We start from the raw sequence: 16,204 nt of genomic DNA, 5'->3' as shown, positions 1-16,204 counted from the left end.
ATCGAAATACTGCTTATTTGTTCTCAATTTTATGCTTCTCAAGTCGATTTCTACGGCCCTGATTGTCCGATCTGGTTGAGCAGCGTCTGAATCAGAAGTCTTACTTCTGATCGATTGAAACGTAAATATAAAATGTATAATGTGAATGCCGATATTGCTTGTGTCAGCGGTGACTATTACTGTAAAGATAGTTAGTTAATTGCTGCGTCAAACAAAAACCGGTAACACAAACAGTATCGGCTAACCTCCCTTAAATGCCCATAATTTTTTAATTACTCTCATATATTTATTTGTGATAGAATATTAGCAGGTTAATAAGTAGATTAAACCTAATCAAACCTAATCTGTTGATGAAGGACTAGTGGATCAACGGTTTGAAGACAATCCACCTCTAACCACTCTAGAACTCCATTTCTCGGAGTATACGCTCTGCCATGTCCTGAGGACGCAGCTCCCTGATCCTACGTTTACAGGGATCCCTTATGGCAGCCAGATGGGCTGTGAGCACTCCCTCAACTGTGACTCCAAAGTGGTTGGTGTATTCTGACCGCATCTGGTTTGTCATTACGTTCGAGTTATAAGAGGCGAGATAGTAGGACCAAATTAAGTCAAGGAGAGTGACTTCATCCCTTACGTGCAAAGCATTGTCCACTAAAATCGCTAGAAGCACAGACTGAGGGTGCAAGTTAACCCTCTCCTGTTGATTAGCAAGATACTATATTTTATTTTCACACGTGGTTGCTGCGTGAGCTCACGGACCAGAGGCTGACCACCAAGACAGTCAAGATAGAGGGCGCAACGATCAACATATAAAAAGGCTCATTTCCAACTCGCGCGTTAAAATGAGACGGTGCTCCATCATGCATGAACCACATGTTTCTTCTTACGTCTAAACTGCTGTCCTCTAGTAGAGAAGGTAAACTGTCCTTTAAAAATTGTTCATAATCCTGCCCTGTTAAGTGACGTGGCAAAATGTACGGACCTACTACTTTATTATCCAGGACTCCAAGCCACACATCAATACGAAATTGCACTTGATGATTATTTGCAGTAATCGTGTGGGGGTATTCGTCGGCCCACGTATGCATGTTTTTAAAATTAATTAAACGTTCGCGCGTAAAACTGGCTTCGTCAGTGAATAGTATCCTTTGAAAGATACTATTGCCTTGTTGCCACTTTTCTTGCATAATTCTACAAAATGTGACCCGACGAGGATAGTCCACTTCTAACAATCCTTGCACACGCTATCAATGATAAGGGTGTAATCTCTGCTTTTTTAGGTAATTGTTTAGGATTAGGGCCTCCACACCAATTTTTTTTTTGCGCCGTTGCTACATTGTAGATTTTGATGTCTAGATTAAGAATAGGAAAGAAAAAATTGTCGCTCGCTTCTCGTTTTTGAGATATAAATGTTTATATTATGGTGCAAGCGCCACCGTATCAGATATACAGTACTGGCAGAATGGAGCTCATGCTCATGCGCATGCGCGGGTTCTGCGGAGTCATGGAATGCTAGCAAAAATAGTTTACCGCAATGGCAGGATATTCGATGACTCAGATGATGAATAATCCTTGGCTATTACTTCAAGATTTAATTGGAAATGCGAGTGAGTGGCCCTTGTTTATTCGGCAAACATTTTGGAACAGAAATCTCAATGATCGCAGCAGAATGATCATTGTAAATTTCTGTTACCGTAATGGAGTTGCCAAAGACATCCTCCATGAGGTATTACAATTTACTTTAAAAGAGAACTACAGGACAAGAAGGCGATGTGAAATAGAGGCTCGGTATAAATATTTGACCGATGTAACATATGGAGAAGAAAGAAGGAAGCGTCGTGTGTATTCCTATTCGGTGTTTCATAAGAGAATGTTTTACTTAAATTGGGATTCATATCTACTTTTAAACCTAGCATCAATGAAAGTGCTTCTTCTAGGAACATATAAACGTATACCGTAACATGCAGTATATGTAAAGTATGTAATATCTGTTCTCTGAGTAATCGTTACTACGTTCAGATTTGGTGGTCCTGAAAAGGGCCGTTTTGCAAATATTCTTCATAATAATATACTAATTGATGTTTTTAATTTGCGCCACTTGTACTGGCACCTTCGACTGCATCTGCCGGTTGATTATTCGGTGCATATACCAGGGTGTCCCAAAACTATGGGACAAGCCGAGACATGCATATTCTTCGTGCAAATAGAAATCGAAAATTCCATGGTATGAACTGAACAGTTACTTAACTTCTTCACTAATTATAAGTCATAATAAATGTTCGAACACATCCCCTTGTCTATCAACACACTTTTGAAATCTTCTTAATAATGATTCCTGTACACTAGCACACACTCCGTCCAGTTTAATTTCGTCAAAGGCATTTTGTATTCTGTCACGCAGCATGTCGACACTTTCAATCTCGACCCCGTAAACTTTTTGTTTCACGTACTCCCACAAAAAAATGTCTAAGGGAGTGAGGTCGGGAGACCTTGGTGGCCATGCCACTGGACCTAATCGTTCGATCCAACGATCTTGGTATGTATTATTTAAAAATTCACGAACACTTCGTCCAAAATGAGCTGGTGCTCCATCCTGTTAGAAAAGCATAGTATTCCTTACAGCTAATGGAATATTTTCCAATAGCAAAGGCAGCTCATTTTGTAAAAACTCCAAGTACGTCCTGGCTGTTAATGTCTCCGGGAGAACAACTGGACCCACAATGTCATTACCTACTATTCCTGTCCAGACGTTAAGTTTCCATCGATAATGGAAATTAGTGGACCTTGTCTCATGTGGATTTTCATAACTCCAAACATGAGTATTGCTTGTATTAAAAGCACCAGATCTCGTAAAAGTGCTTTCGTCTGTCCATAGAATTCTTTGCAAGATATTCTCATCTTCTTCGTGTTTCTACAGTAACCATCTGCAGAAAATCATTCTCGCCGGTAGGTCAGCAGGTTATAGAGACTGCACACGATACATGTGGTATGGATCTTGTCCTTCGTCTTGTAAAATTCGATGCACAGTCGAGCGTGGTATCCCAATTAATCTTTCCATCTGTCGTACACTCGTTTGGGGGTTTTCCTCCGTGACTTCATTCAATTAGGAAGTATGCTTTCCCATTCGATGAAATTTCTCTCGACACGCGTTGCGAGTCACCAGAGGCCCACTTAGGCCCAGAGACCTAGTTCTTTAACAGCTCGAAGCCTCATCGAATCCCGATCACTGACCTTAAAAGGGATGGGCTATTGTTACATTTTATTATTATTTTACAAAATATAAAACCGCATATAACCAACAAACTAAGCTTTTCCAAGAATATTGCATATGAAGTTTTCGGTTTATTTTCTTGTCTTCTACCTACATCTCCGAGTTTTCCCACGATTTTAGAAACAACCTGTATAATATAAAAAAGTGTAAAATGTGAATTATGCATAGAATGGATCGAAATTAGTGGTATAAAATTAGAGTACAAGATCAGGCAGATTCCAGAGCCCAAAATAACATGAAAATAAAGAATAACAAAATTCAATTGGTTCGTTTTAAAAAAAAGTGCATTTTTGAGGGTCAATTGAACGTGTGAGAGTGTCTAAATTCTCGTGGAAAAACTCAGCGTCTTTGGATGTGGTTTTCGAGAAACAACCAAATCTAATTTTATTTCATTCAGTCAAATTCTCAAATACTCGACAGGCTTTCAAATACTTTATTTTCATTTCGTTTTGAGTTATGGAAGCTCCCTGACCTCGCTTTTACCACTAATTTTAGCCTTCCCTCTATAAATAAACATGAATATGGCAATAAAAAATATTTAAAAGATCATGTTGCACAATTAATTCGATCAAAAATTGTACGAAATCGATGAATTATAAGTTTTGTAATTACTTTCTTTTTTGAAATATCTAACTAGTTCTATATAAATTGAAATTGCTACCGTAATTTGTTCGTGTATATATTGAAAATTGTAAATTGTATAATTATCTCTCTTATAGATTAATCAAAGAGGACCACACGTTTAAATTATATTATTCGACTGAAAATTCTAAAGAATATCATGAATATGAACCGCAATATCTAGAAGTTAATGAGGAATTTATACCTGCAATACGAGAAATAATATTACGATATCCTGAATTTATACGTGTAGAAGACTTACCTATCGATGGTGAAGATAATAAGGTAATTTAAAAAAATATATTGTATGAAATATTATTTCAATGCAAGAGACCAATTAAAAATATTTCTCTTTAACAGATACAAATAGTTAAAGATCTTTGGGAAAAATGTCTTCTTGTCACAGACAATCCGTTATGTACCTTGGAATAATTTTGGAATAATTGTACATTTTTGAATGACGTGTAAAAAACAGCCAATGACATAATAAACGTTAACATTTTAGTTTTCATATACTTTGACTGTTCCAATGGTTATGTGCAAATGATGTATATTTACATATTCTATGCATATTAATAATAATAGTGTGCCTGCTTCTGTTAAAAAAAGAGCCGAATGAATGAATTAGAGGTAGTTGTAATAACGACAGATCTTTTACGTATGAGAACATGCTATAAATTTTAGCAAAAATGTTGGCAATGTAGGAATTTACGTAATAATATATATTGCTTGTATAACTACATATCATTACCAGTCCTACACAAAATCGAATTATTTAACTTCGACAGTTAAATAAGGTTGAGTTGTTCGTAATAAACGAAGTTCCCAAAATATTTTTTCTATTTTAATGATGTATAAAGTGTTAAACTGATAGATATAATTTTTGGACTAAAGTCAAGGTGATTCTCCTCGCGCTTGTCTTCCCTAAACGTTGTTTCATGCACTACATAACCATACGATACATTAGTGAGAAATGTGTATTACGCGATTGTCACGGCTCATGGTACTCGTAATAGTTCTTCCGAAGTCAGGATGCGTGCATCCCTTAGGAACCAATCGTTTAGGTCAGGGATCAACAAACTTGTTTTGAAAAGGGCTAGATCGTAAAATTTTTAGGCTCAGCGGACCAGCTGGCAAATTCGAAGATATTTACATGGGTAATTCTACTCATAGAGCAAGAAAAATGAAACAGATTCTGTTGAGTTACAATGAAAAATAACTAGTTGATAGCACTGTGTATTAGATGTCTGTAATGGTCGAGTACGTTATTGCATCACCGTTCTCTATTGTAACAAGTTACAAGTATGTTTAACAATCACTCATTATTTTATTAATAAGTTCAAATGTATTCTTATGAATACATACATATACAGGGTGTCCCACATAAGGTGGCGGAGCCGAAAAGGGGAGATTCCTGAGGTGATTCTAAACAACCTTTTCCTTTACAAAAATGTTCTCTGAAGTTTTGTTAACGAGTTATTAATGAAAAACATCGACCAATCAGAAAGCGCGGATAGCGAGCGCTCGGCCGTTCAGTGACAGGGCACAAGCTACGCGTAGTGTTTCCTACTCGCTGTGCTCGAATCTTGTACAAGAAACTCAAGATCTCAATGTTATTGCCCAATTTCTCTTAAACTATTAGATGGAAAATTATGAAAAAAATCAGGGACACGTCAGCTATTCCGACACATATTATGGAATTTTTTCAAATTTTTAAATTAACTATCCAAGTTGTAAAAAATAAAAAACGAGGAAGAAGAATATAAAAATGCCGATTTAGTAAAGTAATGCTATAGTAAGATAATAAAAAACAATGTTTCCGTAGTTCCTACAGATTGTACATTATTTTACTGGGTATCAAAACATTGAAAATTGTACAAAAATACTTATTGCATAAGGAATGAACGAAAGTTGGACATATTAGTTGCTGCAATCGGTAAAAAGTACGGACACATAAGTTTTCATTTTTTTAATTATGGCGCAACGAATAATAATTAATAATAATTATTATTATTATCGGTAAAACTTACCCATTCGGAGAAGAATTCACTTGCTACTTGTACACTTGTTCCACCGGGTCACTGCACCGATCCCGGTCGTTGGTGGATGATGGCCGGTAACGTACAGCACAAAGTCTGCTGATCGCAGGTATACTACACCGCACGGAGCCACCTTGCATTTATGACACTTCGCGGTCACTAACACTGATCACTTCACCAAACAAGCACTTGACCTCTTAACGACCGACAACCGCGGAACACACCGAATTAAATACCAGAATTTTAATCTGGAACGAGATCGTTCCTACGTTTAAAAAATATGTGGCCCTGAAAAGGGCCGATTGATTATCAGAGCAGGTGTTCGAATTGGCCTCCTTCGGCCTCTTGCAGGGCGCGGAGGCGACGCACCATATTATTGTGAACTTTTTCCAGAGTTTCTGTAGAAATGTTGGCCACCGCCGCGTGGATTTTCGCCACCAGTTCTTCGGGGGTCTGTACCGGCTGACGGTACACCGCATTTTTTAAATATCCCCAGAAGAAAAAATCCAACGGATTGATATCCGGTGACCGCGGGGGCCACGCGACAGGTCCGCCGCGTCCAATCCACCTGTCCTGGAAGGTTTCAGTCAGATAGGCCCGAACTTGTGCATCATAATGGGCTGGCGCTCCATCGTGTTGATAATACATGTTCCTCCGAACCTCTAATGGAACATCCTCCAAGAGATCCGGAAGAACATGTTGTAGGAACGCCTTATACGCGCCCCCATCGAGCCTATCAGGTAAAAGATAAGGCCCGATGATTTGAGTGCCACAAATTCCGGCCCATACGTTGACGGACCAGCGGACTTGCGTATCGCACACGCGAATCGCGTGTGGATTCTCGTCGCTCCACAAGTGGCTGTTGTGGGCATTGAAGCACCCTTCTTTCGTAAAAAGTGCTTCGTCCGTCCACAATATTTCCATATAAATACAATCTTATATCTATGTATTTTGTACAAATTGTAGCAATTAATATTAATTTATGCGGCCTTTCGAAAATATCTGTGTTTTCGCAGTCAAGATTAGCGATTAGAGAATTATCTAACGCAAATTTACGTTTGACTGACTGTACAATAGATATGCCAATATCAGTTCAGCTAAGTTTCTTAAAATTCTTTGTGTGGAACTGAATTTGTTTTTCAGTTTCTACAACAATTCCATATATGGAATTCGAAGGTGCATATAAGACCCCCCCCCCCCCCCCCCCCTGTTACAATGATCTAGAAATTTAGAAGCTTCTGAACTATGGCTATAATTGTGTTCTGTATTTGTATGCAATGAAATATTACTTGCACAAAATGGACATTTTAAAACATTAACTATCTTCCTAACAATATAGCCTGCTATATAATATAAAATATTATTTTTTAATTCCATTATTGCTGGACTGAGTAATGGCTCAAATTCAGGTATATGCTCTATTGTGTTGTCCATATTACCCTCTTCATCTGTTAACATATTGTGCTCTTCTAACTCAGGAAAAATGTTACTATTTTCGGCTAACTCTTGAAAAGCTTTAGCAGCTAAAACAGCAGGGAAATTCTGTTCTACGGGAGGTTTCTCGGAATTTATATTACATGCCCTTCGAAAAAGGGATTCTATGGTCATACAAATTTGCTCAACACTCAGCGACGATACAATTAAAAAATTACGCGTAATTGCTTTAATATATGATGTTGGGTTTTTTTTGTGTACAGAAATGTTACTTTTATCTATTTCCTTACACGTAAGTAAACATTCAATGCAATTTATTTTGTTGTTTTTTTAAAGACAAAATTACCCAGCCAGCGATATATCCAATTGCTTGCTGGGAAAATTCACTTATATCTGGGGACTGTGCCCATGTGAAATTTAAAAATTCTGTAATTTCGGTGATATAACCAATATGTTGTACATGTTCACTGAGCCCGTACTTTTCCTGTATTTTCAAATTATGTACCTGGTCATATACTTTTAAATCGTACCTATCTATTCTTGCACGTTTCTTTTTTTTTTTTTTTTTTTTTTTTTTTTTGGTTCACTTGAAACATTTAATATTTTAGTATTGTCTAATGCCTTTACGTTTCCTGTGTTAATAGAAATGTCATGTCGCACAAGCAGTCGCTTGTACGCGGAAACAAACTGTGAAGCTGTTGGATTTGGGCACCACCCACTTCTACGAGGGTGGATTGAAAATGAAGCAGCCTGAGTAGGAAAAAAACCTTTTTTTTTTTCAAAAAACAATTTATTTCTCAACATAGTCTCCTTCTAGCTCGATACACTTAATAAGACGATTCTCCAACTTTTTTATACCATCTGAATAATACGATTTCTGGAACCCTTCAAAATACGCATTAGTTTCGGCAATCACTTCTTCATTTGAGGTGAATCTTTTTCCTGCGAGCCATTTTTTCAAATTTGGAAACAGGAAAAAGTCACTAGGGGCTAAATCTGGACTATAAGGTGGATGATCAACCAGTTGGAAGTGTATTTCACGTAATTTTATCATCGTATCTAATGCTGTGTGAACCGGTGCATTGTCTTGGAGAAAGAGCACTTTTTTCCTCTGCAAATGTGGTCGTTTTTCCTTGATTGCGTCAACCAATTGATCTAATAATGCACGATAATACTCTCCTGTGATTGTGGATCCTTTTTCAAGGTAGTCGATGAGCAATATTCCATGTGCATCCCAAAATACAGTGGCCATAACCTTGCCAGCCGATTTCACTGTCTTCGCCTTCTTCGGAGCACTTCCCCACCAGCTTCCACCCATTCTTTCGATTGATTTTTGGTTTCAGGTGTGTAGTGGTGGACCCAAGTTTCATCAACAGTTATTAATCGACGCCAAAAATCGACAGGATTACGCTTTATCATGTCCAAACACCGCTGTGAAGTGGTTTGTCGAACTCGTTTTTGTTCGACACTAAGCAAACGCGGCACCCATCTTGCCGAAAGCTTTTTCATATGCAAATTTTCATGCAAGATGTTGTACACACGTTCATATGAAATGTTTACCATGTCAACAATCTCACGCAGCTTGATCCGGCGATCATTCATAACGATATCGAGGATTTTTTTGATATTTTCTTCAGTAACCACCTCTTTTGGCCTTCCTGTTGATGGTACTGTTACAGTGCTTGTCCGGCCGCGTTTAAATTCTCCAATCCAATATTTTACCATGGAATATGACGGAGCAGACTCGCCATAATGTTTATCGAGCTTTTCTTTGGTTTCTTTCGCCGTTTTCCCTTTCAAATAATAGTGTTTAATCACTGCACGAAATTCACTTTTCTCCATTTTTCAAAAAACACAAAAGTTGTCTGCTTCAAACGACTACAGCAACTGAACTAATCGACGAATTTGGGTGAAATTTTGACGGGTGCCGTTTGACAGATTGAAGTTTTTGAAAAAAAAAATTATTTTTGTTTGTGCTGCTATATACCGTTAGGCCGCTTCATTTTCAATCCATCCTCGTACTTATGATCCGAGAAGGAGATGTCGTTGCTCACTCTCCAACCTTTTACCTTACCGGCTAGGCTTTGCGAGCACATCGTCACGTCTAAGACTTCCTTCCTGGTGGCTGTTTCAAATGTGTGCCTGTTCCCCCTATTCAGTGTCACCAATCCATTTGCTAAAATAAACTCCATTAGTTCCTCACCTTTTGTGTCTGTTACCGTGCTTCCCCATCGTTTATGTTTGGCGTTTACGTCTCCACCAATCAGTACTTCCGCTCCTTTATCCTGCGCAAATTCCATAAAACTCTGAACCGCAGCCCCTGGCCTCTTCTCTTTCGCGTTCCATGGTGCATATATTGATACAGCATAAATTGTTCTATCTTCCTGTCCTTCCTCTTCCTTGATTCCTATACTCACCACCGTTATATCTCTTGTGTTATGTTGCCTTATCGTGCTTGTATTTAAGCCCTTCCTAGTTAATATACACGTACGCGATTGTTTATTATTCAACGCCCATACTTTACCAACCAATCCCAGTCCTCTTATACCTCCATGTGCTGTCCATGGTTCTTGGATTAGCGCCACGTCAATCCTGTCCCTGGCCATGGTCCTTACTAGTGCTGCTGACGCTGCCTCGCTGTGGTGGAGGTTAATCTGAATAAATCTTAGGGACATAATTGACGGTCTCTTTACAGAGCTCGAAGCACGGCGGCCTGTCGCGTCCCTTCGCACTCGCTTGCCTGGATGTCACGATAAGGCACTGCGCACACAAAACAAAAGAGTCCAAGCTCGAGTGATTCTGTCACATTCAGTGTTCAGAGTTCAATAGAAGAAACGCAATGAGTATTCACAGAGAAAGAACAAATAGTCCAGAGAATGTTCGCTGATGCTAGCGATGTCACTACACAACAACAACACACTATCGTTCATACGCAAATACTCGACAGAAATACTTCGGATGCTCGTGGTATGCTTTCGCGTCTGAAGACTGGTCAGCACTGATCGGCGCCTCCACCGCTGCCTCCGGCGGAGGCCGTGCTCTCTACCCCCCTCTCTATTCTCCAGGTGTCGAACTCTCCCGAGGGTGCACACGACACTGGTACCACCCTTTCTCCGAGGAGCCGCCATTTTGAACATACCCTGACTGTTCTCGTTCGTCGCTTTCCCTCCACCCACGCCGACGAAGAACGTGGCGTAGAGGGGACGAGACGAGGTAGCCAAGCCACGTGTATAGGAAGATGAAGTCGAAAATGTCCCGTTGCCAGGCGTGATTTTGCCCGAGAGAGAGAGAGTGTTAATGATGCCTCGTGAAAAATAAACCGATCGTTCCTTCGTATTTTTAGCTTGAGAAATTTTTCTTTTTCGACCTCGCCATTGTTCCACCAGCCCTTCAGTCCACCCTCCCCCTCCTACCCCATGTTCTATTCCATGTCCCAGGACAGGCGAACAATTCTTAACGGCAAACAGATGACTAGTTTCAACAATCGGGCGGGTGACGACGAAGAGCACGTGGCCACCCTTACACGATTGTCTCGTAAACTTTTCCTTGCCGTTCTCGAAAATTCCTCCACTCAAAGAAAAAGGAAAGTCTCCTCGAATGTTCTCTTCATTATTTCTCGCACGTGTTTTCGGACATGTGCAGTCCTTCACGAGCGTGAAACTTCGAACGGACTTTACAACTTTCCCTGTTCTTTGTTTAGATTTTTCCTTTCTTTCAGTCTTAGTCCTTGAGAAAATACGCGTACCCTTCGACTTATTCCGCACATCTGGTCAACATTCTATCGTCCCTACATTTTATCGTTTTACGATTCGTTTTTCCCCGACGCCTTAAACATCTCTTCTACCACCCCTGACTCTCGGAATTTTTACGAATTTCTACCCGTTTCAGTTCCTTGATCCTTGGACAAAAATATCGTTACCAACAGCTAGAGGAGAGGAGGGACTCGACAGAGTCGCTCGGGAGAAAAAGAGAAGAAAAATAATACTTTGTCGCAATCGCGCGAGGCTCCCCGAAAATCACTTCTCTTCCGAGAAGAAATCGTTTTGGGGCAGCCCCCGTACACGCGAGTATCGAAAAAACTTATATATCTCACGGGGAGCCTTATTTCCACTCTCCCCGCGAATCCCTCTCACACTTGGTGGAGGGCCTGTCGACTAGATGAAAAGGAATCGCTTATATTTTGTGAGACTCAAACGAGAAAGAGTAACACCATAAAATTCTTACACGAAACAACACCTCAGCCTCTGAGCGTGCGTACGTACGCGTTCACCCATCCCAGGGTGATGCCTCGGTGCATGCCGCTTAACCACGGCTACCCTCAGCGCTCGCCTCGAGCCCTGCAAACCGACTCGGCCCCCGTGCTTCACTGGCTCTACCTGACCGACTATCGACTAGAATCTTATTCGTACTTGAAGAAATTCTCTCATATTATGTTTTATCTCTACTGGTCCCTAATTATGTGTTCAATTTTTTCCTTTCTTTTCTCGGCGACTTCTAACTTCAATTTCTGCGACTCGTATCACCTTCGAAGGGTAACCGTACGGGTATTCGATGTCCCACCCTTCCATTCCCTGTGTACTTCAGTTTTCCCCCCCGCCTACAGAGTATTGAATTTGAAATTTTTTAATCTGTTTCAGTATTGTCCTATTTTCGAGTGCGCGGCCGTTCGTCTTTTCCTCCTTTCCTTCGTCCGCCCGCGCTGTCTTCCTATTCCCGTCCGAGAATCCCCTTACGGCGCTACCCTCGATACCGTCGCGCCTCCCTTCGGCCCTCGTTACAACATTTCCGCACGCGTCGGTATATTCGGTTTCCCGCTAGTGATTGACCATCGTGTAATTTACCGACTCTATCTATCCTTTCTCGCGCTGACGGTCCTTTTCTCTCACGCTTCGTCTCTCTCTTTCTCTCTACCCCTCTTGCTTTGTCACGCGACGCTACCTGTCTTCCCGCCTCGATCACGCGTCTCTACCGCGATTCCCTAACCTCTTCCGTCAGTGACAGTTCTCCTCGTATGCCGCGTATCGCCAGTCTTCCCTTACATTAGACTCTATCGGTTATCATTCGTTCCTACGATTCTACCCCGTCGTGTCTTGCGATTGATGTGTATGCAGGCCAACGCAAGTGCGACGTTAATCGTTCGACGAAACCACAGTGCGTGAGTTTCTGTTTTAAAATTTTTCAGGTTCCTGGTCCACCGAGGGGATTCGCAGAGCATCCTCCCCCCAGCTGAACTGTCGACCAGGTAGGGTAATTGTTTTACTTTTACTCTATCGAACGTACGTCGCAGTCGCGTCCGCGTGCACATTTCGACGCGTTTCCTCGGCGCGACGCATACCTCGCGCTATTCCGTACGTGTTCGTTTCCTAACCGCGCTCTCTTCCCGATTGACTCGTCTCATAATTCTGTACCATTTTACAACGCTTACTTTTATTCATTTTCTATTCCTAATTCCGCCTGTCCCGCTCATGCCTTTATTCTCTAGTTTTCATTCCCTCACTTCTCCGTGTCTCGAAAATAATTTCCTAATCGTTTCGCGTTTATTATCTTATTCTTTACGTACCGACGAGTGTTCGCCCCTTGACCTTTCCGTATACCGAGTACCGTTACTTTTTCGACCGTCCCTGCCCCTGTATTGTCTACCGATCTCCCTTTTTACGATCCGTATTTTCCGTTCTTAACTTTCAGTTATCTGACTACGATTTACGATTCCTACTTTCCCCGCGTGACTAATGGCTGTACCTCGCATGTTTATTTTTCCCGACAATTACTTTTCCTTTTGCCGAACCTCTATCGTCGCCACTTCACCTTTTTTATTTATTTATTCGACCGTTGCTTGTATTTTCGAACCGTCCTAAGTCTATCGTATCGTCTTTTCTACTTCGCGTCTCATTAGCTTCGTTCATAAATATACCCATCCCCCTTCCATATTCTGACCGATTCTTTTGATGACTTTTCCCTCCCCCTCCCCCCATCTTCCAGTTGATGCGTACATATTCTCACTTGAATTTTCCATGCAAATATCAAAATCAAAGTCAAACTCAAACTCTCACTCTCACTGCAAATCACGCCAAACTCACAATAATTTCTCGTGTTCCCCTCCCCCTCAGCGTGTCGTTCGCCCGGTTTCTTAACACCGTGGCGATCGATTCAATCGAACAAATTAACTCATCGACTAATATTTTCTCCCGTGAGAGTGCTTCACCCCGTGCCCTCTCTTTCTTCCATCGGTTGAGCTCTCTCCTCTCCCCGCTCGTAACCGACGGAAGTTCGCAACTCTACTGTCTCTATAGTTTTACAAACGACCTTCGGAACAAAGAGATGGGCAACGTCTCTATTCGCGTGCCTTCGGGCACCAATATGAGTCTGCCCCCCAGCCTCCCTGTCCTCAGGAGCTCTACTTCGCGCATCTATATATTATTTTCTTTTCTATACGTTGCATTGATTGATGAATCAGATTTTCGTGCAAAGTTACCGCGTCCTCGAGATCATTTCCAGAACAGCGCCCTATCTTTCTAACACGTTAGGCAGCGTAGTATGGTTTCGCCATCCCTTCAATGTCTCGTGGTTTTGTTTTACTTTTCTGCAAGTTATTCTACACTCTGCTCTACTTTTCCTTTCGCTGAGAAGGAACGTCGCACCAGCTTGAAAAATGCAGGAAAAGTGATTCCCGTGAAAGACTCGAGCTTCCCTCGTTCCAATACCTCAGGAGCTTTATCTGTATTTTTACGAAGATATTCTTATCTTCCTTTCTGTTTCAGCGAGAGCCATTGAAGACGACTCTCACCCCAGCTCACACTCAGTCTCGGAACTTCCTTACTCGAGTCCGCCCGAAAATCACCTCTCCCTCGTAAAGGGGAAATCGTCCAGAATGAAAAGAAATAAATGGAAGCAATGAAAGAAACGAAGCAATCGGGAAATGAAGAAAGGCCTTCCTCGGGGACCCCGTCATGCGATCCGACTCGGCAATAGCACGAGCGGATAAGTCTTGATCGCACTGTCCCCTTGGCAGGCGGGCGTGTACGGGTGTGTCGCGGTTCTGGTTGGCGGATGAGTGTGATGTCGGTTGGCTCTACCGCGGCGAGTGTTCGAGAAGAGATGCACGAGGAGGCTGTCGTCGCGTGATGTGTGTCGCGGCGCGGTTGAGATTGACGTCGCGCCCCCCTGTCGCTGCGCCCCGCGCCGTCGGCGAGTAGCCCGGTGGGCGTCGTCCCCGCGTGACTCTACGGCAAGTGGGTGGGCGAGAACTCTACCGCGTGCTTCTACAGGCTAGCCCCTCTGCCATCCGCGGATCCAGTGATCGAGACTCTCATCATCGAGGTGTGCGCCTTCTTTTGTAAGAGGACGACGCCAGTTAGTGTTTGCGAGAGGGAGAAATCCATCCTCTCTTGCGAGCGAGTCCACGAGATCGTCTCAGAAGCAGCGCCCTATCTCTCTAACCCTTTCGGGCAGTGCAGTATGGTTTCGCCCTCCTTCGACGTCTCGCGGTTCTGTATTCTACGGTCTATCCCGGGATCATCTCCGAAGCGACGCCCTATCATGTTAGCCCGTTCGGTCAGTGCTGTATGGTATCGTCACCCTTCGACGTCCCGCGACGGGTAGGAAATGAAATTGAAGCTACGCTACTCTTTCGAAAATATTTTTGCCGACAGAACGCTTCGCGCTGGAAATAGTGAAATGTCGTCTATGTGGTGTCGCGTGAATTTTCTCTCGGTGGTATTCTTTGTTTCGCCATTCCTCTCCGCGGGTGATTCGAGTTTTTCTCCTCCGAGACACCGCGGGCCCTACTACTATCTCTACTCGGAAGTCAACGCGTCTACGTTCTTTTCCCCTTCCGTTTTTCTAGCTTTTCCAGCAAGAGAGAGAGAGCCGTGTAAGACGACTCTCCCCTAGGCCCGTGGCGTCTTCGTCGAGGATTCGTCTGAGGCTCCCCCGCGGCTCGATTCGACTATCGACCGTTTGATCGCGAAAACTAATATTAATCTAACACAGAAATAGAAGAACCCGCGTGGAGGGATGGATGGGCTCGAGAACTATCGCGTGTCTGTATCGTTGTTGCCCCCCCCCCCCCCCCCCCCCCCCCTGGTATCTTTAACTGTTCCGTTGAATCGCACGTTCCCGACTCATCGTTCGCGAAGTGACTCTGTTCTCCTACGCACCGCGCACTCGTCCCAATCGCGATCTCGTAGTTTTACTCAAGGTATTCGGCTCTTTTGTAAATTCTTTTTTTTTTTCTCGTAGGTGTACCGACGAGAGAGAGAGAGAGAGAGAGAGGGGGGGGGGGGGGGGGGGGGGGGGGGGGGGGGGAGAGATCGAGAGGGAGAGAGGGAGAGAGGGAGAGAGAGAGAGAGACAAATGGGGAGACGCAGAAGAAGAAGAAGAGGATGCTGACAATGATAGTAATAATGATAATAGCTTTGCAGAGGACGAGGCGTTAAGGAGACGAAGAATGCTCCTCCTCGTCCGCGAGAGAAAGTCACTGAAGGCGACTCCCTCGTTTTTCTTCGCGTTAATCGTTGAGATTGGTAAGTGGTCCTACCTTCACGGAGCTTGAAGCACGGCGGCCTGTCGCGTCCCCTCGCACTCGCTTGCCTGGACCTCGCGGTAATCACTGCGCACACAAATACAAAGAGTCCAAGCTCGAGTAATTCCGTCACCTTAAGTGTTCAGAGTTTTAAGAAAATAGAAGACGAATGCAATAGCGTCCAAATGAATTCGCTTCGCTGTTCGCGCCGCTAGCTATGTCACTACACACACACGACAAACACTTAGCGTTCATACACGAAGGACTCGGAAGTCGAAATACTTTGGATGCTCGGGATGCTTTCACGTCGGAAGACTG

At 42.7% G+C, this 16,204-nt stretch overlaps 3 protein-coding genes across 4 annotated transcripts in view; 1 reads left to right on the top strand and 2 right to left on the bottom strand.

Moving 5' to 3' along the window:
* Window positions 1-16,204, top strand: part of No66 (Bifunctional lysine-specific demethylase and histidyl-hydroxylase NO66) — a 54,822-nt gene that overhangs the window by 37,903 nt on the left and 715 nt on the right. The window contains exons 5-6 of one of the 2 annotated variants that reach the window (XM_076390519.1): window positions 3,991-4,177; window positions 4,253-4,625. The exons of the other annotated variant lie outside the window; for it this stretch is intronic. Of the exons in view, the coding sequence (XP_076246634.1) occupies window positions 3,991-4,177; window positions 4,253-4,324 (259 nt within the window). The 3' untranslated portion in view covers window positions 4,325-4,625. Of the gene's footprint in view, window positions 1-3,990; window positions 4,178-4,252; window positions 4,626-16,204 lie in introns of those variants that run through there. 2 annotated transcript variants of the gene reach the window in all.
* LOC143186686 (uncharacterized) lies at window positions 6,241-6,855 on the bottom strand. Its single transcript, XM_076390395.1, has one exon. It carries the CDS (start codon window positions 6,853-6,855, stop codon window positions 6,241-6,243), a length of 615 nt encoding a protein of 204 aa, XP_076246510.1.
* On the bottom strand, window positions 8,635-9,111 carry LOC143187189 (protein GVQW3-like). The gene has a single exon (XM_076391255.1). It carries the CDS (start codon window positions 9,088-9,090, stop codon window positions 8,635-8,637), a length of 456 nt encoding a protein of 151 aa, XP_076247370.1. The 5' UTR covers window positions 9,091-9,111.

Source organism: Calliopsis andreniformis, unplaced genomic scaffold (assembly GCF_051401765.1).
Source record: "Calliopsis andreniformis isolate RMS-2024a unplaced genomic scaffold, iyCalAndr_principal scaffold0022, whole genome shotgun sequence".
Lineage (NCBI taxonomy): Eukaryota > Metazoa > Arthropoda > Insecta > Hymenoptera > Andrenidae > Calliopsis > Calliopsis andreniformis.
Note: the sequence above shows the minus strand (reverse complement) of the source record. Positions and strands in the feature narration are given on the sequence as shown.